The sequence below is a fragment of the Triturus cristatus genome, chromosome 4_1 (genome assembly GCF_964204655.1).
Source record: "Triturus cristatus chromosome 4_1, aTriCri1.1, whole genome shotgun sequence".
Lineage (NCBI taxonomy): Eukaryota > Metazoa > Chordata > Amphibia > Caudata > Salamandridae > Triturus > Triturus cristatus.
This window is the reverse complement of record NC_140585.1, coordinates 95,436,010-95,463,569: the sequence shown is the minus strand read 5'-3', so window position 1 is coordinate 95,463,569 and position 27,560 is coordinate 95,436,010. Positions and strand designations below refer to the sequence as shown.

At 46.8% G+C, this 27,560-nt stretch overlaps 1 protein-coding gene across 2 annotated transcripts in view; it reads right to left on the bottom strand.

Annotated features, from left to right (window-relative positions):
* Positions 1 to 27,560, bottom strand: part of LOC146839638 (uncharacterized) — a 524,113-nt gene that overhangs the window by 165,805 nt on the left and 330,748 nt on the right. For both annotated transcript variants that reach the window (XM_085650373.1, XM_085650374.1), the window contains one exon: positions 9,465 to 9,566. In XM_085650373.1, the coding sequence (XP_085506499.1) occupies positions 9,465 to 9,566 (102 nt within the window). The remainder of the gene's footprint in view (positions 1 to 9,464; positions 9,567 to 27,560) is intronic.

Genomic DNA, 27,560 nt, shown 5'->3' with positions numbered 1-27,560 from the left:
CTTGTTAAAACTTTGTTGATGTGTGTTCCCTCCTATTTTCCTTTCCTCTTTTATTCAGGCCTGCTGCCTCTCAATAAGTCTTCCCTGGTGTGCTGCCTGGTGATGCCTTCCTGTCCTTGCACTGATTGTCACAGGCCTGTAGCCTGTCCTGCTGGGGTATGTTCCTTGAGGGGGTTGCCCTCCTTTCCCCTCTTGGCCTGCAGCCTCGTGCCTTCCCACCCGCCTTCTGCTGGATTGTCCACGCGCAAGAAAGCCTGTGCCTGCTCTCTCCAGGGGTTCACGTTTGGGAAGTGTGCCCCACAGCAGCCTGTGAAACAGTGCACTCTTTTCACGCATTCACCTGTGCGCGAAGCGCGTGTGGATCGGTCAGCAGGCAGGGCCATCGTCAGGTCGTGCGCGCACCACTGCACTGACAGGGAAGAGCCAGCAGGTGGCGCAGCACCTCGTGTCTGAGGTGCAGGGTGCTCTGCTGTAGTGCAAAATTCAGTCTCCCCGCGCTCCAGTGCGGTGCTGAGAGAGCGTCAGGCACGCAGACATGCACCCCACAGGGCTGTCGGAGCGCCGCTCTTCACCCGCAGCCAGACACCCAATCGGGTCCATCAAGCAGCGGCAGGCGATGTCTGTGTTGTGCAGGGATCCTGGCAGGGGCAGCAGTCGAGTGACAGAGAGGGTTGCGGACCTCCTCGTTGCCAGTTTGCCGTCCTCTCAGTCAGTCATAGAGATACAGTTGTACTAGATGCTGAGGGATGGGGTTGCTTCACGGGACGCTAAATCATGGAGAACACAGTAGTATGATAGTATCGGGAAAAAGACCCCTGTGCGGGTCCTCCCCTTTTATTAAACCCCACAGGCCACACCTGGCCTGCGGATGACGTGGGCACAGCATCCAGTTTTCGACAGGACCACAGGACCGCATCACTGACTCGGCCCTGTGCTTTAGCCTGCAACCCATCAGCATATCACTCTATGCCGATGACATGGTGCACTGCATTCGTGACCCCACAACACATTTATCTCCGGTAATCTGATTATATATCTGCTTTGCGCATTATACAGGGTTAAGTATAAATTGGTATAAATTGGTCACAATTGGTTATCCTGCCCTTAAACCGCACACCCAACAGTTCCCTCTTGTTTTCCCATTCGAATGGAGTGATGACCCCATCAAATATTTAGGAATTTGGGTCCACAGGGAACCGGATTTGTTATATGGGAGAATTATGGCAGAGCAATAGCCCAAATAGAGGAACAAGTCACTAGATGGATCAAACTCGCACAGTCATTGGCAGACAGAATTGGGCTTCTAAAACTGATAATCCTGCAGCGGTTTCTATACCTCTTTGTTAATATTCCAATCTCACTACTATAACACTTAGTTCAAAACTATAAGATCACAGATGATAACTCTCACATGGGCGGGAAAACAACCCAGGATAAAGTGGGCTGCACTGACACTTTCATATGCACAGAGTGGATTTGTGGCCCCAGATTTGTATCTATATTATCTTTGTGCCCAAGCACACTTTGAACACTACTGGCACCACCACCATGATTATGTACCACCTCTAACTGTTGACTCGGATGATGCATACCCTCTCCCTCTCATTTCCATTCTGCCACAAAAAGGTCCCCCACTCAGAGATCAACACAGTAAAATGCACAACCCAGCCATGGCACACTCTGAGTGCCTGGGCCAAAGAGACGCTGATTTATGCACCAGCACTTCCCCTTGGGCACCACCTTGATTTGTCTGTCACACAAGATGCGGGGCTCTGGCTATCCTTAAGGGCCGCAGCCTTGCACCCATGGAGGATGTGTTCCCGGGCGGGTCTTTCATCTCACTCCCGGAATGTGCTGCTAGCCGAGCACAAACCCTCTCCTGATTTTCAGATATCTCTGTCTGCGAGGTGCTCTGAAGCAACTATACACGTTGTTTCCCGCTGAACTTGCCATTCTAAACAAGCTGCAGGTCCTGCTTACCAGCGCGCAACGCTTACACATCTTATCACAACACTTTACACGGGCATGCTGAGGCAAAGGCACGCCAGCACCAGCAGGCTCTTGACAAATGGAATGCGATGCTAGACAGGCCCCTGATTGCTGAGGAGTGGGGCGTCTGCTGTGCGCTCACTGGCGTGCTTACGCACAACTGCAGTCCCCGCATCACCCATTTTAAATCCCTCCATCAGGCGTCTCACACTCCAGTGCAGCTGCTCCGATATGAACTGCGCCTGCTCCAGCTGCGGAGCGGAACCGGCTGATGTTCCACATTTAGCCTGGCCATGCCTCGCAGTCAATCGCTTTTGGGCCAAAATATCGAATGCCCTTACAACTATGGTGTCGGAAACTGTCCCACACACCCCACAAGTTGGTCTCCTCGGTTATGTCCAGCCACTCCAACCAGCTCGCAGACACTTTGTGGCAGCTGCACTGTTACTCGAGAGTGGCTGTGAACTGGGGAAACAAGGGTTCACTTCTGCTAAAACAGAGGATTACGGAGAGTGTTTACGGCAACGGGCAGTTGGAGCTATTTGCAGAAGAATTGTCGATGTCGTCACGGCCAAAAGATATCTGGAGCCACTTGTGCACCTCTGATATGACACTGCGGAATAGTCCTGATTGTAACACTGTATCGTAATTAACAGCTTTAATGAAAAATAATGTCTGCACTTATTGTCTTCTGTATGCGCTATGCGCCCCCGTGTGCCCCACTCTTTTGGCTGGCTCTGTACACTGCCCATTCATTATATGTTAGAAATGTATAAATATTTTTTAAAAAGTACTTACCTTTTGATTAACTCAGGGCTTGAGGGAATGCAGGTTAAGCTGTTTTTGTCATTAACGCCTTCTGTGCTTTTATATATGGAGCAAGGATGCATTATGTTGATGTACACAAGGATGTGTTGTAGATCTGAGGACTCCCTGCAAACTGTAGTGAGCGCCCTCTGAATGTACGCTTGTGCTGGTCTCCTACAAACATACTAAGCCGAAAACCCTGAGATTCAGGCCCCTGAGAGGTTTGAGTCTGCACAGCAAAAGCTGCTGGCCATTTGCTATGAATTGATAGTAGCTCTAAACATAGATTACAAAAAATACTCAAAATGCAGTTGGCAAAGATGACCAACATATCTAACTATAAAAATTAACTCACTTTAGTCTTTTGTGCGATGTAGTAAATGTCCTCTCCGCCGACCAGATTCCGAGAGAACTGTTTCTTCCTGTGTGAGCTGCACACTCGACTGCGGAAAAGTACAGTAGGCCTGTGTTTGTACGGAAGCAGTCCCCTCCTCCAAGTGGCCACCAAGGTGCCTGCAGATGTTGCCCTAAACTGTTCAACCCTTGAGGGAAATGACTTTGGGGGCATTGTGTGGGCAACTGAGGTACTCACCTGACGCCCGGACACTCCGCTGTGCATTTCTGCATCTCCAAGGGGTCGGAGACGCTGCGGTCTCCCTCGCACTTGCTGGCCGCTTCGAAGGAGGACTACAGCCCCCAGAGTCCCTAGCGGCACCTCCTGTTTCCGCTTTCCTGCGCGCCCGGAGGCGCTTAAAGCTGAGAGGCTCCCTCGGTGGAGCGGGGGCATTGTGTGGGCAACTGAGGTACTCACCTGACGCCCGGACGCTCCGCTGTGCATTTCTGCATCTCCAGGGGGTCGGAGACGCTGCGGTCTCCCTCGCACTTGCTGGCCACTTCGAAGGAGGACTACAGCTCCCAGAGTCCCTAGCGGCACCTCCTGTTTCCGCTTTCCTGCGCGCCCGGAGGCGCTTAAAGCTGAGAGGCTCCCTCCGCGTCGCGGGACGCGCGCGGGCGGCGCCGGGCTAAGCCCGGGCAAAGGGCGGGCCCTCTGTGGCCCTCAGAGGACCGATTGAGGCCGGGACGGGCCACGTCACTAACTTGTAAGATTATTATAAGTGAGCACTTGGTTTGTGTGACCTGCCTATCCCTTGGACTACAGATTGTGTTGCATTGGTTTTAACTTGTTCATTTTTGGCTAATTGGCACCATCACATCTGTTGGTGATACTATATTGTATGATAGTTTAATTTAAGTTTTAGGATCTCCTAGGGGTGTGCTTATCATGGCTAAAGTTTTAATGAGCAGTAAATCCCTGACTGCGTCAACATTAGACAACTACCTAGTCAAAGTAGTCACTAAAATCAATAGCGATAGGCGCAAATCCTTAGGCCAGGGGTCCAATTCAACGACTACCAGCCCTCTTCTAGATGACATAGTTACTATATCCTCTTCCCCATCTCATGGCATGAACAGTTCAAATGAGAATAATGACTCGGTAACCCTGGGCGATCAAGTTCCTGTTGAACAAGAACCGCCAGAAGTAAATAGGGATTTAGCAATTGATGTTAATGAGGCCTCAGAAGATTCCTCGGACCTGTCTACTCAAAGAGTGCTAAGATCCCGTAAACGTGCTCAATTGAAACAGGGAGGTTCAGGAAGCACTCACAAAAAGACGGGTTCTGCATCTTCAAATCGGGTTACTAAGGAGTTAGCCACTCCAAACAACCCCACAGCCAAGATAGATTCTTATCAATTAGATTCTTTGGTAGGTCTTTTGGAGGCAAAAATTTTGAAAATAGTTGAACCCCTAGTAACTAAGATCGACAAATTATCCGTAGAGATTGAAGGTTTACGCACTCTCTAGGCACTTAGCAATAATTCCTCTGGGAAAGCGTGTAGTGCAGTTGAGGGTTTATCTGTATCTGCCGATCCCCCGAAGTCCTCAAAGGTAATTCCAAACTGTGTAGAACCCCTAGTTGTTGAACCCACGACAAATGTGAACAATATTTTACCCCTAGAAAGCTGTTTAGGGAATAATAATGTAATGGGAAGTATGCATACAAGAGGAGCAAAAGCAGATTTACCACCTGATTGCGCCCCATTTGTTGTAGTGTTAACAAACGTACCCCCCTTGAAGGATGTTGCCCAAAAAATTAACTTAGAAACCCACGAATCTCTTAAAAATAAAACAGTTTCGTGGTTAAATAAGCACTGTGAATTTCCTGTGCATTTAGCCCATCAGATAATAACAACTAGAAGAGTCTCCTGGGTAGGGCGTTCCCGCAAGACCATAAAGGGGGACTGTGTTGTAATAAATTTTAGAAATCCTTTCATAGTGAATAACATCTTACTAAAAGCTACCTTGCTCCCTCATATTGCTGAGGGTATTACCCTCCGCTCACTGGGTTATTTCTACAAACAACAGACAAATCTACCCATTAGTGTTCCGTTGGAGGGCAGAGTACGTCACCCTGAAGGTCAGTTTTCTCAAGGTCTTGTCACATCTAACCGCTTTCAAGCTCTGAGTGACTTAGATCTTAATGACTGACTGCACCATGATCGGGTTACTTTCAGATCTACTAGGGAAAGCATAATTTCCACACGGGAGGAGGACCAGGGTCCTAGTGGAATTGTGCTAGGCACAAGTGCAGAGGGCTCCCCAAATGCCATGACTGTAGAAAGGAATGTCATCGTTGAAAGAGTAGATAATATTGTTGTTGCTCCTCGGCTGCCTTTAGGTACAAGTGTCCTTAGCTGGAATATAGCTGGCCTTAACAGCAAAGTACATGATCCTATATGGAGGGACTGTTTATTAGGCCACGAAATCATTGGATTACAAGAAACTTGGGACACTGAGAGTACGTTCTTGTTGGATGGATTTTCTGCTTTTTGGTCACCAGCGGTGGTCTCTTGCAGGGGGAGGGCAAAAGGCGGACTTCTAACTCTCATTTCATTGACAATTGAGGGCAAATACAGTAAAGTGGAGTCAGGTTCGCCTCATTGTCTAGCAGTAGAAATCCAATCCAACTCTAATGGGAATTGGCTTATTGTGAACTTTTATAATTCATTTACTAAGAGTACGCCAAATGAACACTTAGTCAGTCTATATGATTTTTTGCAAATGTATAATGAAACTAGCAAAAATCCTTATTCGGTTATAGTGCTTGGTGATTTTAATGTTCACTGTTGTTTTAACAAATGTTTTATATGGGACAGCTTAGGTCCATCAAATCAAGGAAATATACACTTCGATCACACACCACAGGGGATGTTTTTAGATGAGCTTCTTGCTGGAAATACCTTGGTTTATCCCGTCATTCATATTAATGACACCCCAACCTACAAAGGAAATGGTCTAGGTTCCACCATTGACTACATTTTTGTTAGCTCTAATTTAGTAGATAATGTAAGTCAATATAAGGTAAATTGGTCTATCTATAGCGATCACAATCCTGTCCAGTTAATCCTGACTGATGATTTTAAGAAAAGAGAATCTGATAATCCCACTGTCAGAACTCTGGACATAAGGCCAACTGACCAAACACGCCGCCTGAAATGGTGTCAGGTGGTCCCAAAGGATTTTAATGAGAACTTGTGGGGAATGGTTGGGGATGAAATACACTTGTGTCTGCAAGATGGGATCCGTGGTGAAGCAGTCCTGACAGCTTATGATAAAATTTGCTGTCAAGTAAATAGTGATCTCAAAAAAGTATGTAAGGCTAAACCCACTAGTGGGGAGAAATGGTTCGATCACAGCTGCTCATCAGCCCAACGGAAGTTAATGAGAGCTCTGAAAGCGGTCCCAACAGATAGAGCAGAAATTGCTTTATGTAGGAAGGCCTATAAAATGGCTCAGAATACGCGTAAAAATGAAATCAGGGATGAAGCATGGAATGAACTCCTGTCCATTGATGTTATCAAAAACAGTGCTAAATTTTGGACCATCGTAAACAAGCCTTTTTTCAATGGCAAAAGTAATAATGAGCTTGACTGCGGTATTCAAGAAGACAAGTGGTTTACCCATTTTAAACAGGTGTATGATGGAGATGGCCCGAGGGTGGGGTCCTCACTTAACCTGGAGAGTTATACCCTGTCTTTCACAGAACTAGAGGTCACAAATGCCATTATGCAAATGACAAGCAATAAGGCGCCGGGACCTGATGGAGTCCCAGCTGATCTTTTTAAATCAGATATAAAAATCTGGTCCAAAATCTTATTTAATGTTTTTACAAACGCATGTCAACTGGGCCTACCGTCGACGTGGGCGAAATCCGTCATCATTCCCATTTTTAAAACGGGTGATAGAGGCGACCCGAGCTGCTACCGTCCAATCTCCCTTATAGATTCTTCCGTGAAAGTACTGGGGAGGGTTGTCCTTGCCCAACTGAATGGTTGGCTAGAGGAATCGGGAAAACTCTCTAAGGTCCAGTACGGATTCAGAAAAGGGATGGGTACCATAGACCAATGTCTAAATCTACAACTATTAATTGGCAAGTACACGGTGGCCAAGAAGGGAACCTTGTTGGTTGCCTTCATGGATTTGTCATCGGCCTTCGACCGTGTTAATAGGTCAAAACTGTGGTCCCTGCTCCTATCCCTTGGAGTAGACAAAGACATCGTCTACTTCTTAGCGGACCTACATAGAGAGCTATTGGCAACAGTTCGCTATGACCAAAGGGGTAACTGTACAAAAGATATACCCATATCAAATGGGGTTAGACAGGGGGGCATTTTGGCACCTCTTCTTTTTACATTGTACATAAACGAACTAGACAATACCCTAATCGCCTCTTGTAACGATATCCCCCGTGCAGGGAAATGCTTAATCCCTGCCCTTTTATATGCTGACGACGCCGCCCTAGTCGCAAGAACGGGAGTGGGCCTCCAGCTACTGCTCGACTCATTTGCTGATTTTATGAAGGCTTTGGATTTATCTGTTAATTTTGCTAAATCACATGTCGTGGTTATCGGCCCCAAATCCGCCAAATCTAAAACCTTTAAATGTGGGGGTCACCAATTATCCAGGGTGTCTTCTTTCCCTTACTTGGGCGTTCTTTTTGACGACCAAGATTCTTGGGTAACCCAAATAACAGCAAAAAAGATTGTTTTTTCTAGAGCAACTGTGGGTGTTCTGGGTTTTGCCAGAAAGCTAGGTGCCAGACCAATGAGGGCCCTTATCCAGGTTTATAAAGCCAAGTGTCTCTCTATAGCTTTATATGGAGCTGAGATCTGGGGCATTAAAAATGCCAAAAGCATTCAGACTGTTGAGGATAGGTTTTTAAAAAACCTCCTTTCAGTCCCGATCTCAACAGCTAACTATAATGTCCACCAGGAACTTGGAATCGGCTTTCTAGAAGATAGTATTGCCCTGGCGCCGCTATTGAAATGGATTAGCATTTGGCTTAACCCGGATCTACACTTGAATCACACAATTTTGAGAGATTGTACATTGCTGGATCATGGGTTGCGTATACCCTGGCTGAAATACATTCAGAACCTGGCTACTAAGCTTGGCAGACCTGAATTATTTCAATCCCCAGAGACCCTGGTAAAAGGTGACATTAAATGGTGTAAAGAAACATTTATGTACATTTCTACCATGGACAGGGAAGGGAATGAGCTGGTTAAGGGCACCGTTAGGGCCCACCAGCTCTGCAAAACAACACCCTCCATGGAACCATATTTAGGATTTGTCACAAATGCAAATCACCGTTTTCTTCTAACTAGATTTAGATTTAATCAATTACATCTCCTGTTTGGAGATAAGAAAGGTTGGAAAAGGGCCCTGGACCTTGGCCCTTGTTCTTGTGATAATTTTTCCACTCAGGATATGACACACTTTTTCTTCTTTTGTGAGCACTTTATTGATATTAGGAAACGCTTTTTATTTCCTATATTAAGAAACAAAGGTTTTGTTCAAGTGAGACCTGCTCTTTTATATTTTCAGTTATTAAACGATGTATGGGAAACTTTTAACATTGCGAATTTTTTAACTGTGGTAATTCGCTCCTTGAAGAAATGAACTGTACCCTTTTTAATGTTTTTACCTGGACACGTTGCCCTGTTAAATCTATTTGTGTCAATGTGTTTTTTAGGTGCAGTAATTCTCTATAATGAATTTTGTATTTTTAACTGTATTTATTGTAGTATGCTTTTATGGTTTACACTTAAACCGAATAAAGACTTTCTGACTGACTGACTGAAATGTCCTCTCCTCACTCCCCTCAGGTGTCTGATGGTGGGATAAGATGCAGGTCGACACGTTCGTGGGTAAATATTTTTTAAGGTCTTCATTTTTGCATCTTCATTTGATGAGGTATATTTTGAGGGTCTTTCTTATGGGACTCTGCGTGGGGCCTGCGTTATGCGACTCGACTGAATGCAGCGGTGTCTGGGATTGTATAACCAGCGAGCGAGTGTGTGAGGGAGAAACAGAGTCTTTGGTTAGAATCAGTGTGTGAGTGAGTGTGCCAGGGTAGGTGTGCCCATCAGTGCCGGATACAGTGAGTGCACCTGTGTGCAACAGGGAGTGGTGCCCGAGGAGCAGAAGCTAGTGAATGAGCTATGGTATGTCAGTGGCAGAGGAAAGGAAAGGGCACATTTCTACTTTTACTTCCCCTATGTTCCTCTGTTACACACACACACATAGCACGGGTGCAGCCGATTACCTTTTAATTTGGAGAAAGCGATGATAGCAGAGATGAACAGAGACCCCAGTGGCAGGCCAGAGCCCAGGCCTTTGGCCAAGTCGGAACTCCAAGTTGAAGAAGCTAAAAAAAAGGAAATACACATTTTATGTTATAACCAGCCTTCTCTGTGGATATGCGGGATTCAGACAATATGCTTTTATTGCTATGAGCGAATTATCTTAAAATCTACTAATTAGTGACTTCAGCCATATACAACCTTGCTAGAATATGTTCAAACACTAACTTAAAAAGCATTTAATCTGTCATTTAAAAGGTATTCTGCCCACACAAAACTGAAATGAATACATCTGTGAAAAGTAAACGATGGTCTATTCGAATATTTTTCTTGGGTGTGAATCCCGGTCGCGCAGTGCCACAAGGACTCCATCTGTACCTCACTGAAAAGGTCTCAGTAGGATGGACCGGTCTTAGGTGTGTTACCACCTGGAGGGGACCCAGTCCAGCAGTTCAGTCGGGCTGTTCTATTGGGCTGCTTTGCATATGGCTGGTCTCTCTCTAGATTGTCACAGTGGGTGAAAAACGATGGAAGGAAATGCAGCCCTAAGCAATCACAGTGGCTCAGAAAAATTCAAGCATTCAATTATTCAATTTGTTCTTTAGGTTTTTGAGCAAAATATTGAATTAATAATATTGGGAGACAGGAATATTGGAAAATAAATCGAGCCTTCCAATGTGCTCAAATTGTGTGGTCTTGGGTATTCACTTTTTCAAATTAATCTCCAGAAAATTGGGTGGTGAGTCATAGGGAGGCGGCGCGTCAAAGAAATACACAAGAAATGTATGTTTCTACTAATAGGAAGGCGCAGCAGGAAAGAAGTCTAAGCTCAATCTGAGTGTGCTGGTTTGCTCCCTCCTATGCCTGCCTTTTTATGGGGTACTTTCAGAGGGAGCATGCTTGGAGCAGGAGTGCCTCCCCCTGGATTGAATATATAGTATTTTGGGGGAGGTACATTGACGACATCATTGCCTTTGGTCAGGTTCAGAGGAAGCGCTCCAACACTATTTCTCCTTTCTTAATGACAATCCATATAATGTTAGACTAACTATGGCTTACCATAAGGAAAGGACAAATTTCTTGGACCTCAAATTTTATATCAAGGATGGGGTGGTACAACGCACTCCAATCCGTAAGGAAACAGCGTGCAACAGGGTCTTACCTACCTCAAGTGTTTCATGGAATTGACCACGTCATTATAGGAAAGAGAGAGAGATTTGGCCCTGACACAGTTAGAAGCTAAATGGATTTGCCTCTTACGAGCAACTACCCATGGCCACAACACTGACAATGTTGTAATTAGAGCAGCAATGTGATTAAGCATTTACTGACGACATTAATGCTTTCCCTTTAGATCATGTTTTCTCCGTTATGTTGACCGAAGTTTGGACTCCATTTTGTATTGTCATGCTGCCACGTGTTCGCCACGAGGAGAGTCCGACCTTTGTGTTAGTTGCTCTTGTAATCTGCCTAGTAACAGTTTATAAATAGCTCTCTCTTGTCCATTTGGCGCATGCCCAGACTTGACCACATCTGTTATAATTAGCCTTGCTTGACCATGTGTTTCGCGGGCTCAAGAAATGTGTTGGCTCCGCCTATGTATTGATTCAGTATCGAGAATGACCATAAATGTTAATGTTCTTCGGCCTCATGTTGTATCCACCCACTTATGAGCCCCTCTGGTGTGTATAAAAGGGGACTGTGTACGCAAGTTCTTTGTGCTACTCTATGCAATGCTGAAGGGTATTGTATGGATTGTAGGACCACCCTTAAGGGTTAATAAACCTTGTTTTTGTACTTTGCAGTTTCCGTGCCAACTTCCTTATAGATTCCGTTACAGGAGAGCGAACCCTTGTGCCTTGCGGGCCTAGCTGGGGCCTGTACACATCAACAATGAACTCCATTATTTTCTATAGTGATGGTTGCTATCTTGGGGATGCAGAGAAATGAGTATCCATTATTCTACTGTACTCTTATCCTTTAATCTATCCCTATGACTGCTATACACAAAAGGAAAGAGTAAGATTTGATGTGGTATTTAGGAATTCTTAGGATATGAGATGTTTTCAAGCTATATTATTTGTCCTCATGGTATTGGATGATCCTGTTTAGTCTGCTGGTTTTAATGAGTAGATAGTAATTCTGTGTAATTTTTTGAGACTGTTTTCAGTTGGTTGATGAATTTGCTCAATGCTTATGCCTGGTGGGGTTTGCTTTCTGGCTGCCTCTTATGGGCTGGGTGGCTGTTTTGTGATTCTTGATAAATTGGATGGTGCATTGAGTACATGTCCCGTTTGGCCCTTATTTTTGATTTTATTATCCCTTAGCTTACTTCCACCATGGTCAGTGTGGAAGTTTAGCTATTCCTACTGTTATAGTGGTTTTGAAAAACTGGTTATGAACAATGTGTATTCGTAATGGGGAGTAATGTGGGACCGGTTTTGCCCAGATAAGTTCCCTTACTAAATTTAAACTGTTTGTTCACATATGTACGCTTATTGTTTAGAAGGAATTAAGATCTCAATAAGCATTTTTTATGGTGAGGAAGCCAATCTGTATATATGTCAATGTATGACGTTGTTCTCTCTCTCTCTCCTTTTGTACATATTATTTTCTGCAGGACCTGTAATCCTTATGTTTATATTATTTATAGGAGAATTGTTTTTTTTTCTTTTTTGTTTGTGCCTACCCATGTGATAAGTCCTACTTCCATTAGATTCATGCAAATTGGAATGTATTTTAACGTCCTTATTTTTGTGTTGGTATAAATATAATTCAGAATTTTTTGGTTGGTTTGTTCAATCATGTTATGTGGATTTATGTTGTGTATATGTGTCTATTTAGGTAGTTTTTTATGTGATTGTTTTCAGACCTGATGAAGTTCCTTTGTAACATGGAATGAAATGTGTAGACTTGATTTTAACTTGTATATTACTTATGATTAATAAAGAAAATGAAGAAGATTGAACATTGACTTCTTTCCTGGTGCACCTACCTATTGGTAGAAAAGTTTCTGATCTGGTTTACAGTGGCACCTAACAGTGGCAAGTGCTGGAAGAATTGTGCACGGGACACCTACTTTGATGCAACTGGAGTTTGAGGTGCAGCATTAACAGTCTACCGCTGCAGTTCTCGGCTTATATACAAGAAATGTATTTGTCCATATGAAATAAACAAATGTAGTGCTAATGAGGTAGGGAGAACCATCCCACTCCTTAATATGTGGTCATAGACAACATAGCAATGTACATATCAACCTCCAGCACACGCTAACATATAATATCGATAATAATCAAAGATTAGTAGTTGTCTTCTTTATTTTTTTTTTTTCATTCTTTTGTCCAATTGTTGAACTCTTTAGCCTCAAAAGCCAGCACTTGTTTTGTCACTCAATAGAAAATATCCCCATGACATCCTCAGGGCTAAAAAAAAAAAGTAAAAAAATTGAAATCCACTGTAATGAGGTACTATGTACCTATGTTACATTGTGTGTCCCAACATAGTGACTTTTTTTTGTAAATCATCATTTCATTCTGACAACCTCAATGGTGTCGAGGCAGTGGAAACCCATGCATACATTACATAATCTATATTAATCAGAGTGTCAGTGCAAATGTTGCTCAGTTTGTTGACTTGTTACTTGTGACTTAAGGACAACATCAGACCAGATACAAGGTTAGAATAAATTACATTGTGTAATGTGTCCAATGGATATCAAGTGATGGCATTCTAATGAAGGAATCTCTCCTTGTGTTGCCTTTATGGGTGCCAACAGAAAGGGGAGGGGAAACATATTGGTTGTAGTGCCCATCCTTTGGACATGTGCAAAGCTAAACTGTGAAAAAATGGAATGTTTTCAATGTTTATACATTACCTATATTCTCTTCCAAAGCTCCAATTAGAATAGGAAATATTAACAAAGGCCATAGCATCAAAATTAAGTATCCTCACTAAAATATGTTTTATCGTTTAACACACTTGTTAACTTGGTATATTTGTTAGGACCAAATATACCTTATGATCACTTGTAATTCCGTCCCGCTTTTATTAGCTTAGTGGACATTTACTACTCCTTTTCATTAACTTTGTATAGGGCCTGTTATAAATTATTGGTGTGTAGGTTAATCAGTAACTTGTTCCACGTGTAAAATATACCGTTCCTTGGGAAAACGTAAATTAATATCTATTTAGTTTTGACTGGCAAGGTTCCACAAAATTGGCCAATAAAAGTATATCAAATCACTAAATGAGGAAATCAAACAACATTATGTTTACCGGTATGCTATGTCAAGCTCGAGTGGCTCGCAGCGAGTACTCTGTGTCTCAAGCATGTTGGGCATTCCATGATGTAAGTATGCAAAAACTAAAGCCAGTGAAATAGGACTATTTATCACATGTCCCTTTGGTATTAAACACGATTGTCATTTTGGAGTGCATACCATCAATCCCTTCCATAAACCAAATCAGTATGAAGTATATCCAATGTCTTCCAATGGTAATATGTTGGACTTGCTGCCCATCAGGTAGGGTGCATGATATTTAAAAGTAGGACATGTAAAGGTTTATTGTTAAACAGGACCATACAGTGAAAAAAACCTAAGAGCTATTTTCACTGAAGAAGAGTTAGCTGTTACATAGCAAAGCAGTAGGATACAAAATTAAATAATTTGACTATTTAAAATATTTATAATGAGCCCAATTCACTGGTTAGTCAAATTTGTAATAAATATTTGTTGGAAATCATTGTCTTTTCCGTGGTATTCCCCCAAATGTTTGCCATCTATTGCTGAACCCATCTGTGCACTTTTCCCCTGCCAACCAGTGTTAATGTGCTTGTGTTCTCCTTTCTAAACATGGTAAAATTGAGACACCTAATTGGCACCTTTAGTTTAGTTCTAAGTCTCCCTTAGTATATGGTACAACCAGTGTCCAAGGCCAATAAATTCAATGCTGCTAGTGGCTGACTCCTTCTCAGCACCTGAGGCAACGGAGAAATCAGATTCTCCATTGGTGAGTTGCGGAGGTTTCTCGGTTCACAAATTTCAAACCAATTTCGCATCATGCAGAAATTCAAAAATGTAGATCAGGGGCCCCAGATGATCCATTTCCCCCTAAACTTTGGAATTTTTTCTCTTTCTCTTACTGGTGCGCTATCTCACATTTGGAACTCTTCCCTTGAAACCGGCGTTTTTCCAGACAAGCGGAAACACGCTACCCTTCTCTCCCTGAGCAAAAATCTAATCTCCTGGATCTGTCTGCAGCATTCAACACTGTTTATCATGCTATGCTGGTTCAGAGACTACAAGACACAGGCTTTGGAGGGGAAAGTGCTGGCCTGGCTGAAATGATATCTGTGCGGTCGCACTCAGAGAGTCGTTTTATAACCATTTGAATCAAAACCTAAACACCTTTGGTGTGGTGTCCCTCAAGGCTGAGCGGTATGCCCTCTACTCTTTAATCTATACCTGGCTCTGCTTTTTTCTTTGATTGACAACTGAGGAGTGAAGGCGATCTCCTACGCTGACGATACCCAGTTGGTTTTCCCTTTTCAATAGCGGACGATAGATGCTTTCAAGAATTTGAAAGGGTGTTTGAAAGACATAGCATTATGGATGAATAAAAACAAACTAAAACTCAATGCGGGTAAAACAGAGGTGCTGTTCTTTGGAAAGGGCCCAGTGCCTGCTCCAGATCTGTGGTGGTCATCAGAAATGGGCCCACCGCCTTCTCCCGCCACTGATATAAAAAATCTAGGTGTGAGATGGGAGGCCGATCTCTCCTTTTCGGCTCAAATTCAGCAGGTCTCCGCTACTTGCTTCAGCAAATTGAGAAACCTCCGGAAATCTTTAAATTTCCTGCCAGAAGATTGCTGCAAATCCGTAGTCCATGCCACAGTGACATCTAGGCTAGACTACACAAATGGCTTATACCTCGGCCTTCCTACATATTCGATTAGACGCCTCCAGATGGTACAGAATGTGGCTGTAAGACTGATCAAACGCATACCATTTCGGCATCATGTCTCTCCGCACTTACATGAGCTTCATTAGCTCCCAGAAGCCAAAAGAATCGAGTTCAAGGCCATGACTCTTGCCTACCGGGCTCTCAAGGGAAAATGTCTAGGTTATCTTAAACAAAGACTCTGCTGTTATAAGCAAAATCGATCTTTGAGGTCAAATTCTCAAAATTTGCTTTGTACTCCTCGCTTTGCGAAAGCCCGATTGGGTGGTAGAGCGGTCGCAGTGAGAACAGCCAAAATTTGGAATGGCCTTCCTGGGAACCTCCACCAAGCTAATTCAGAGACCTGTTTCAGGAAAGCGCTGAAGACATGGCTCTTTAGGCTTGACTAGGCTTGGGTTCAGTACCTAAACCTCAATGCGCGTAATGCCTGCTGCTAACGCGCCGGGACACCTCTTTTTTGAGGTAGCTGTTTGCGCTATAAAAGCTCCAGTATTATTATTATTATTATTATCTGTTGCTGACCCATCTGTGCACTTTTCCCCTGCCAACCAGTGTTAATGTGCTTGTGTTCTCCTTCCTAAACATGGTAAAATTGAGACACCTAATTGGCACTGTTAGTTTATTTCTAAGTCTCCCTTAGTATATGGTACAACCAGTGCCCAAGGCCAAAACATTCAATGCAACTAGTGGCTGAAGCATTCATTGTGCCACACACTCCATTATTCCCGTCTGTACAGTTTTTAAACTATCAAATCACACTTTTGAAAGGCTAGACTTTCCGATTTGATGTCTATAAGTCAACCCTAATGTAGACTTTACTGCCCAATAAAGCAGGTTCATGATGTTTAAAGGTGGGTCATGAAGATATTAATATTGTACGTCTCAGCTGTGGAAAACCTCCACAGTTGTTTCTCACTGTGGCAAGGCTTGCTCTGCAATGGAAAAGCACTGGGATACAGTGTAACAACTTATAATGCTTAATTTAAAATGAAATGAAATTAAGATTTATAGCGCGCACTAATTCCCGAGGTTGTCTAGATGCGGCGTTACTGCCAATTTGGCTAACCAGAAAGGTATGTTAGATAAGTGCGTTCGGGCAAGTTGTTGAACAGCCAAGTTTTTAAAAGCTTGTGGTATGCCAGGAGATTGCTTTCCTTCTTAAGTGTCAGAGAAAGAGAGTTCCACAAGCTAGGAGTGCCTGCCACAAAACTCCCCCCTCCCATGACGCAGTTTTAGCCCTAGGGATTACCAAATTGGAGGAGGCCATTGACCGAAGCTGCCACTCTGGGATTATACCACCTGAAATTCTGTGTAAAGTAATCGGGGCAACCAATGTAACTCTTTAAAGGCGATACAGAGGGCCTTGAATTTGATTAGTCTTTTAACTGGTAGCCAGTGCAGAATTGGAAGAGCATGGGCCACTGACTGATGTTTCGGGATAGCAAGCAGCAGGCGAGCTGCTGCATTTTGGAGGACCTCCAATTTATTGAGGTATCATCATTGCATATTGAGAAAAGGCCCGTTGCAGTAATCAATTTTAGACAGGATGAGTGCCGCAACCACAGCTTTCTGGAGCTCTAATGAAAGGTAATATTTTCCTGAGAGTTTTAATCATAAAGACACAGGAAGAGGTGATTGCATTGATTGGTCCTCCGAAGGACAGCTTGGTGTCAAAGTAAACTCCTAAGTTTTGCACCTTCGTGACTGGCTCTGGGATTTCTCCCAATTCCTGTGGCCAACAACTTGGTGTCCAGAAGGAGTTATCTCGTCTAAAGTGAAGCAGCTCAGTTTTACCTGTTGTCATCTTCAGGCAGTTTAGGGGCATACAGTTACCAGCTTCACGCATACAGTTGTCTTTACGCGGTGTTCGTTGGCTCCCCAGTTAGTTTCCCACACCCCTGAACAATTTTTTTTTTCATAAGTGAATTAAGGTGCCAAACATAGAACTTTACTGTAGGGGACTAGCCAGTGTAATCAACTGGTCGAAAGAAGTCCGGGGGTGTCCATGTCCCAAAGAATTAATGTCTAGGAGCTTACTTTAGCAGCTACACAAAATAGGAGTCGCATTATTGGCAGAGCACATTTTCTCAGGGAAGGCACTCAATTTTAATACCCCACACAAGGACCCTTGGTCTAGCACAGAGGAATTGGTAAATCACCTACAGTGCCCCTGCAAAAACACAGTGCAAGAAGTGTATATGCAGGGCCCCTAAAAAATATGGAGTGCTCAAATACACTAATAAAACTAAAAATGTGTACAGGGAACCTAATAGCCCAGACACTGACACATAGTTAGAAACACAAACTCATGTTCTGACCAGTTATTATGAAAGGCGAACATGTTTCATTGCCACCAAATCTTAATGCAATTCGTCAGGGCCAGAGGGCCAGGCAGACACCCTTTTTTGCGCCACACCAAATGCCCACCAGGCATGTACATACCAGAGGACACCAAAGACCACAACTTTAAAGAGTAAGATCTGTTAATACGACACTGGATACTGCAACTTTAAAGAGTAGGATCTGTTCATACAACACTGGATACCATAACTTTAAATAGTAGCATCTGTTCATACGAGACCGGATACCACAACTTTAAAGAGTAGGATCTGTTCATACGACACCGGATACCACAACTTTAAAGAGTAGGATCTGTTCATACGACACTGGATACCACAACTTTAAATAGTAGGATCTGTTCATACGACACTGGATACCGCAACTTTAAAGAGTAGGATCTGTTCATACGACACTGGATACCGCAACTTTAAATAGTAGGTTCTGTTCATACTACACTGGATACCATAACTTTAAATAGTAGGATCTGTTCATACGAGACCGGATACCACAACTTTAAAGAGTAGGATCTGTTCATACGACACTGGATACCACAACTTTAAAGAGTAGGATCTGTTAATACGACACTGGATACATCAATTTTAAAGAGTAGGATCTGTTCATACGACACTGGATACCACAACTTTAAATAGTAGGATCTGTTTATACGACACTGGATACCGCAACTTTAAATAGTAGGATCTGTTCATACGACACTGGATACCGCAATTTTCAAGAGTAGGATCTGTTAATACGACACTGGATACTGCAACTTTAAAGAGTAGGATCTGTTCATACGACACTGGATACCATAACTTTAAAGAGTAGGATCTGTTCATACGACACTGGATACCACAACTTTAAAGAGTAGGATCTGTTAATACGACACTGGATACCGCAACTTTAAAGAGTAGGATCTGGTAATACGACACTGGAAACTGCAACTTTAAATAGTAGGATCTGTTCATACGACACTGGATACCATAACTTTAAATAGTAGGATCTGTTCATACGAGACCGGATACCACAACTTTAAAGAGTAGGATCTGTTCATACGACACCGGATACCACAACTTTATGTTTAAAACGTTTTTATTGAAACTGAACAAACCATGGGGGAGGGGGATAGGAGGTTAGGATACATAGAATACAATCAAAGAAAAAGGGTGCAACTCAAGAGGGTTGGCGATGGATAGCTCATTGGGCCAGGGGAGAAACACAGTAAATGAAAGGCTAGAAATGCAGTCTGTGGAATCCCCGCATGCATATCCGACACCCCAAATCTAAGCAATAAAAGCCAGCAACGACTCAACAAAGCACAATCCCCTCCCCCCCATCCCCCATCCTCCCAGTAACGAAAAAACAGCACCCCACCCCCCCCGTCCTATGGTCCCGCGCCAGATTAATCCTCACCAAGAAGCCCCGCACCCCCCCCCCCCCCCCGGGGGGCCCCCGTCTCACATGTGAACTAGTCTGCCGGGGTCGCCGACGGCGTCAGCCTGAGAAGCCTAAGATACCTCGGGCAGGTGAGCTCCCGGAATTCAGTGGACAGCAGCGCTAGAAAGGGTTGCCACAGCTCTTCAAATTGGTCTATCTCCCCCGCAACCGTAAGCGACAGCTTCTCCATTCCCAGCACATGCCAAAGCCTATGCAACCAGCCCGTGATGGAGGGGGCAGTGGTGGTGCGCCAGTGGATAAGAATGTTCTGGACCGCAGACCCCAGCGCAATCGCGATCTGCCTACCCCTGCGGGACTTCAGTGGGTACATTAGGTCATTGGGGAGGCCCAGCAGGACATACGCCGGGAAGCGCGGCACCTCTATCCCAAAGTGCTTATCCACCTCGTCCAAAACTTCCTTCCAGTAGGCGGTCAGCACGGGGCAATCCCAAAGAATGTGTGAGAGGGTACCCTCCTGCCCGCAACCCCGCCAGCACCCCTTGTCAGTGTGTTTATGCATTTCATACAGTCTCTCCGGGGTGTAGTACCCATATGTGGACACCTTAGTAAAGGTCTCCGTAAGGCCCGTGTGGTATGCAGAGTGCCGCGCCCGATACGCAATTTTGTCCCATTCCTTGTGGCTGAGTGTCCTACCCAATTCCCTGTGCCAGCGCTCCCTCCCCGGGTTGTAATAGTGAAACGGCGGGGGTTGCAGGTACTTGTACAGATCGGTAATTAGCTTAGCGTCGGAGGTCCGAGTAGCCAGCCACCTCTCATACGGTGTAATGTGACGGGCGGCGGTGGCACGCACCTGGGGCTGGAGGGCCCAATGCCGAACCTGCATGTAGCGCAATCTGTCCAGCTCCGTCAGGCCGAACTCCTGGCGGAGTTGCTGAAAAGGAACCACTCCCTCCGGGCCATAGACCTGGAAGAGTGCCCTGCAGCCTGCCTGCACCCAGTGGGAAAAAACCCCCGGCTCCATCCCTGGGGAGAAGTCCGGGTTGCCCACTATGGGCGTGAGAGGCGAAGGGAAGGTGGTGAGGCCCCGAGCCTCACAGACTGCGTCCCACACCCGCAGGGGGACCCGCGTGACAAAGGAAGCGTAAAGATTAGGGGGGCGATGCGAGCGGCGCAAGAATGGAACCTCTTGTAAGGTGCGGCCCGCCACTGCCTGGTCTTGAAAGAGCCAGTGTTTGTCGGACTCCCACCTGCTCCACTCCACCAGATATCGCAGCTGTGCCGCCTGAAAGTACTTACGGAGGTCCGGAATACCGAGACCCCCCGCCTCCGGAGCAAGCGTGGAGAGGACCCTCTTCATTCGGGGCTTGCGGCCCTGCCAGACAAAGCGGGAGATGTCAGCCTGCATTTGACGTATCCAGCCCACCGGGGGCTGGAGAGGTAGGGCCCGGAAAAGGTACAGTATCTGGGGCAACACCGTCATCTTAACCGCCGCGATTCGTCCCAGCCAGGACAGCAGGCCCTTGCTCCAGCGACCAAGCTCCTCCTTGATCTTCCTGCTGAGAGAGGCATAATTGGCCGTAACCATCTCCGGTAATGTGGGCGCCAGCAGAATCCCCAGGTATGGCACCGTGGACGAGGACCACTGCATGGGGAAGAGCCGCTGAAGGTCCCTCCTGGTATCCGCAGCCAGGGACACGTCTAACGCCATCGACTTGCTCATATTCATTTTGAAGCCAGCCACACATGCAAAGGCGTCCAGCTCCCGGAGGCAAGCAGGCAGCGACCTCCTAGGGTCGTCCAAGGTCAACAGGACATCGTCCGCGTAGAGACTGACCGTGTGGACATACTGGCCCATCCGGACCCCAATAGCATCTGGATTATTGCGAATCCTCTGAGCAAACGGCTCCATGTAGAGGGCAAACAATAGCGGCGAGAGGGGGCAGCCCTGCCGCGTGCCGCGTTCGATAGCAAATCCACCGGAGCTGCACCCGTTGACCCGCACCGACGCTGAAGGATGCTTATAACAGTTGAATACCATGGTGCGGAACTTATCACCGATTCCCAATTTCTTGAGGACCAGCTCGAGATACGGCCAGTGAACTCTGTCGAAGGCCTTCTCCGCATCAACGGACAGCAACATCCGCTCTCCCGGGATCCGCGAGGCCTTCTCCAGAACATGCGTCACCCGCTTGGTGTTGTCAACCGTCTGTCTGCCGGGTACAAAGCCAGCCTGGTCCGCCTCCACCAGTCCGGGGAGGTGTGGACCCAGCCTGGACGCAAGAATCCCTGTATACAACTTGAGGTCGACATTTAAAAGCGAGATGGGTCGATACGAACCGCAGAGGGCCCGGTCCTTCCCAGGTTTCGGGATTACCGCGACCATCGCCCTCAGGAGGTCCGGTGGGATGGCTCCCGGCTCGGAAAAGGAATTAAATAGCCGAGTAAGGACAGGGGCCACAGCCGTGCAAAAAGTCTTATAAAACAGAGACGTGTACCCGTCCGGGCCCGGGGCCTTACCGTGCTTCAACCGCGCGATAGCGGAAATCACTTCCTCAACATGGATATCCCGCTCCAGGCGGTCCGCCTGAACCGGATCCAGCACCGGAAGGGTCACCGACTCCAAATAGCCTTCGGCATCCCGTGGCGAGGAGGGCTCTTCAGCATACAGCGCCTCGTAGAAACCGCGGAAAGATTCCGCTACCTCCGCGTCCCCAGAGACGACCCCCCCATCCGTGCCCACCAGTTCCCTCACGACGCTACGCTGTTGCGTGACCCGGAGCCGGTGTGCTAGGAGCTTGCCACATTTGCCCCCCCCAGTGTAGTAGGCATGTTTCAAGCGCAAGGCGGCATACTCCGCCCTGTCAAGATCCAGTGCCGACAGGAGCTTCCTCGCTGCCTTCAACTGCCTCCACACCCGTGGCGCCCCCGTACGGCGGTGGACCTGCTCAAGCTCCCGGACCTGAGCTGTCAGCTCATCCCTCTTCCGTTGCCGCTCCTTATTTCCGGCTGCGGAGATAGAGATAAAAAAAAGTAAGAGTAGTCCCTATCCGTGGGGTGCATGGAGCGCCAAAGGTCGTGCAAATCCATTTCCGCAATCTGGGCCTTTACAGCCGGGGACAGTTCCCCTGTCTGCGGGAAGCGCTGCGCCGATCTGTCCATCACAGAATCGAAGACAATATTAAGGTCTCCCCCCAAGATAACGTGGCGGTCGGGAGAAGCAGTGACATCCACCAACACGGAATCTAGGAAGCGCTCTTGGTGGTCGTTTGGACTATAAACGGAGCCGACCGTAAACGCTATGCCTCCTAAGCGCATGCGATACGCAAGAAGCCTCCCCTTCTGTTCAGCACATTTATACAAAACCTCCCCCCGAAAGGAGCTCGCTAGAAGAATGGCTACCCCCGCCGTCTTGTTCGCTGCCGAGGAAAAGAACTGGGTAGGGAACTTAGCAGAGCGCAGCCTATGGCAATCCCGGGGCAATAAGTGGGTCTCCTGCAAAAGGCAAATGTCCGCCTGCGTCCCCTCCAGCAAAGATAAGATCGCCCTGCGTTTCACGGGGTTATTCAGACCCTAAACATTAAGGGTCACTACCTTTAGGCCCGACATTCCTCTCGGGGATCGGGAGCGCCATGCAATGGGCAGGGGATCAGCGGGCGGGGCGCGCGGGGCAGCCGCGCAGGACAAGCCAAAACAAGGTGGGCATGGACAACATCGGACAGGACCTCCCCAACCCCAAAACAACCCCCACACCCACCCAAAACACAACCCTGGCAACTAGCCACACTCGAACTCAAACACCCCATTGTCCCAGTCAAGCCCCAAGACGGGCAAGTCCGTAGAAAAAAACGAAGTGGACGTCCAGCCACTCACCTCCAACTGCTCCCCCCCAACCCCCCCGCCCCATACCAAGCATGTAAAGAAGCTAAAGGCATCTCCCCCCGGAGTGAGTGTTAGGCTGTCAAGGCCACGCCGGAGGAGCCGGTCGAGTCCCCGGCCGCCACCCTCAGAGCGTCGGCCATGTCCGCCCTGATGGTAGGGGAGTCAGGACGCCCTGCGCTGGCTGCTGAGCGCCGCCTCGTCGACCTCCGCCGGTTCCGTCTCTCCGCAGACCTCCACGACGGTGTAGCTCCTTCCTCCTCCGCCGCCGTGAGCCCCAGGACACCACAAATGTCTTGCAAGGAGCGTAGCTGGTGTAGCACCCCGTTCCACCGAAAAATCAGGCGGAAGGGGTGACCCCAAGAGTACGGCGTCTCGTGTTCGCGCAGAAAGTCAGTGGCAATCCTAAAGGACCTGCGTTTCTGCAGCGTGATGGCGGAGAGGTCCTGGTAAAGCGCCACCGGCCGATCCCGGAAAGTCAGGGGCTGTTTCCTGCGGGCCTCAGCCATGATGCGGTCCTTCAGTGGGAAGTCGGGCAGGAAGGCCAGAATGTCCGGCGGGGGTGCCGAGGACTGGCGCTGCCGGCCGACCCTATGCGCCCTATCAATGCTGATGGGGAAGTCCGCGGCTTCCCCCAGGATCTCTCGGAACAGGGCCCGCAGGTAGCCCCCCAGATCGGACCCCTCATCCGCAGTCGGCACACCACGCACTCGAATGTTGTTCCTCCGAGATCTGTTCTCAAGGTCCTCAGAATGGGCCTGGAGCTCCACACACTGCTCCCGGAGGCGGAGAACGTCCTGTTGAAGATGGACTATCTCCTCCGCTCGGTGGTGGGCCTCCGTCTCCACTGTTTCAACTCGCTCGCCAAGGCCCTCCACCTCCCTACGCACTTCCCGGACCTCGCTGGCTACCTCCCGCTTCAGTGTCTGGAAGTCCTCCCTGAGGGAGCTAAACAGTTCCTCCATAAAGGTCCTCGTGACGGGTGGCTCCCCCCCAGTCACATCCGCCGGGGCCCGGGAGGACCCCGGCGAGGGCTGTGGTCTGTCCCGCAGCTGCTGGGCCCTGCCAAGCATGTCCGGCAGGGTGCGGTCCCCCTTCTTCGGGCCACCTCTTCCAGACATCGCCAGCACCGGTCCGGCCGCCCCGGGGATGCCCAGTCGCTGGCAAGCAGAGTCGCTGCGTCACAGGTGACAAAATGGCGGCCCAGTCCGGTCACCGTCGGCCGCGGGAGCCCATTCGAGACAGCCAAGGGAGCCCCAGTGGGGGGGGGTCTCATCGGCACATCCCCCAGAAAGTCAGCCCAGCAGCAGCGGGGGTCACATCCATCCAGCAGCAAGGACTCCGGCGAGGGCCACCACCCCTGCTCCCTTGAGGACAAGATGGCGGCAGGGCGGAGCAGGGCAGGGCGACCAGGCCCGGCGACACCACCGGGGTCCCCAAAAACGCACAACAGTCAAATAGGTTCCACCGCCGGCTTCAGTCCGTCACACACAGGGGCCCAGGAGGTCCGACCCCACCAGAGAGTCCGCCGTACCTCGGCTAAGGGTTAGGGGCTCCGCAGTGCGAAGTGTCGCCGACACAAGTCCGAGTGCCAAGGCACCCGTCCTAAGCCTTCCGCACCGTCGGGTCCCCTCCCGTAAGGCTCCTTCAACCTCCGTCGAGCGGCGGGTCAGATTCCCTCCAGATCGCAACTTTCAGCACCAGGCCCAGCCGAGGCGCCCGGACAGCACTCCAATGCGCTCCGCCCCCTAGGCCCTCCGTCGCTCCTTGAACTCGATCGGACTTTTGGGGGGCTTCCCCCGAGGCGATCCGAGTCAAAACGGCAACAGCGTGCGCCCCTGGTGCTCCGCCACGCTCCTCTCCCACGCCGAGCCTCAGCGGGGGGAGAAAAGCATAAGAAAAGGGTGCTGGAGCAGAGTTTTCTGTTAGAAAATTCTGGGGCTTTTGAAGCTCTGGCATGTCTATGCGTCATATTAATTAATTAATAATTAACAACTAATTATTTGTCTTGTGCAAGTGAGTCTCATTAACCAACCTGTTTGTCTTAACATAAGAGAAGGATACACAAGGGTTAGCATGTGTGTGCTGTTTATGTATTCACAATAACGTGCAAGTTTTTCATGTTTAAACGTTGCTGTGTGCTATTTATTTTGAGCACAAAACGCTGTCTGAATTAATGCTCTATATGTCGCAAAGCTAGATAAATGCATACACATAAGGGTGTTAGTGGGGTTAACACTGTTTAATCATTATGATGTAGTAATCTTTATTTTGTCTCTTTAATTAAAGATGGTCTATTGTGGCCTATGGAGGCCTTCATGAAAATAACTGAGAATAATTTGAAGCCTGGCTGAGCTGTGGTACAGGCGAAATCTGTGATGTGACAAGGGAGACCCCTGCTGGAATTCGGTTACAGAAAATCTGACCGTAGTCCTTATATGGAAATTTCCGGGAGGACATCAGCAAGCTTGGAGGATCTCCAAAAGAAATGATTTGTCCTTGGTGAACAATAAGCCTCAGAAAGAACTCTGTGCTAAAGCCGGTTTGCCGAGGGAAATAAACTTTAATAGTTTCAAATCTTGGTTCCTTTTCCGAGGTTTGCGTATTATGACTTTTCTTGAGCGGAGATTTCAGGATGTTGCAAAGTTACATCCCTTCCTTCTCGTTCTGCTCAGTGATACAATTTTATTTGATTAATTCATGTGGGTTTTCATTGTATTTTGCATTATAAAATGTTAGCTTAGGGAGGGCTCTCCCCACTCTTTCTTTCGTCGCCTTGCTGCGTGAACTTGCGTTGCTGAGGACCGATGCTGAGGACCTTATCCTGAAAAGACTTTTTGAGAGACTGGTCCTGACCCGTTCTGACACTAGTTAGAATAGGTAACTATGAGAAATGATTTATTCTGATTTTATTCTGACTAATTTTAGATAAAGCAATATAACTTTTAAACATGGTGTTGGTTGTTTCTTTCCTTGTCGTTTATTGAAGACCTTTTGATTATTGTTTATAGATTGTTTATATTATGTTAGACAGCCACTAAACTGGTCCTATCGCCTAGATATAGATGCAGGGTGTTTTAGGAGTTTTCTTCCCACAGGTTTGCTGCTGGTAGAGTATCGGAGCATATGTTAGTGAAATGGGCCCTAGTGTATGATGAATGCATGTGCGTGTAACTGTGAAGATTACTCTATCTGTGGTAGTGGGCATATTTCTGATACCCTGATCTGTATCAATTTCTCTGGTAGCAGAGGATGGTTATAGATGGTTGTCTTGATCTGATAAGATAAGATAAGATTGCTTGTAAACTAGCTTATTGATTATTGATTTATTTTTGATGTTTTTGGTATACGTACTAATACTAAATGTTGGAGTCGTAATGTTGAGTTAAATGTAGTGCTTCTGGAACTTGGAAGCTGGAAGCAGTTCCGTAGTAGGGCAGAGGAAGGTGTATATGCTGCTCTCGGGAAAAACGGGATTGTAAGGAATTACGTGTGACGATTGAAGTTGTGCGTTCACATTGTCTGGGTTCGGAATCAGTGACATTATTGTATGTTACTATTAGAATATATTTCTGGTATATAAGGAGTGTGTATCGTAGTGAAGGTTATCTGTGAAACTCTGGTCTTAAGTCCCAGGGATCTGTAAGGATTGCCGTTAAAGCTTATTGCGGGAGGAGTAATAGGTATTCTCTGAGCTTGTTTGCAGAACTGGGCAGAGGTAAGCTGCTTAGTTGTTGTGAGTTATAATTCTGTACAGAGGCAGATTGTGCGCTGTTCTCAAAAAGCAGGATTCTGTGTGTATGTACTATATTTTTTTCGTATGAATGTGCGTGAATGCATATACATTTATTGATTGTAAGACTCTTTTGGATACGTCCTGGAGGAAACAGTTATGAGATGTATGTAAAGTTGTTGACTCTTGAGAAATAGACTCTTTTACTATTCTGTGGTTAGCGAAGCAGACAATGGAAATGTTTTTATGTTGTAACTAATAGATTTTGTAGAAATTTTGACACACGAAGTCTACTGAAAGTTTTTGTAAAGGAGGGGTAGACGAGTGACAGAGACAGGAGACAGAGACTGCAGCGGCTGCTGACGTCAGGAGGTTCGCGCACTGATTGGATAGTGACTCAGAGTAGGGTTCGCGCTAGGATTGGTGCGTTAGTGTGAGTCGCGCAGGGATTGGAAGAGCTGCTTAGTGACGTAGACGCCCCAGGACTGGTGCGTTAGTGAGAATTGAGTTTTCCAACCTAAAAAAAGTAGAGAGTTTAATAAGTGTTAGCTAAAATGTATTATCAAGAGGAGAAAAAGAAAAAGACGTTCTTTGGAAAGGTTAAGAAATGGTTTAGTAAGGATAAAGAGGTTAAGACAAGAGAGGGTGAGTTGCTGCCTCCAACGAAAACACCTGCATCCTTCATGGTTGCGAAATATGGATTACATACCTGTATATGGTTGCAGAATTGGGTTAAGTATACTAAAGAAGATGG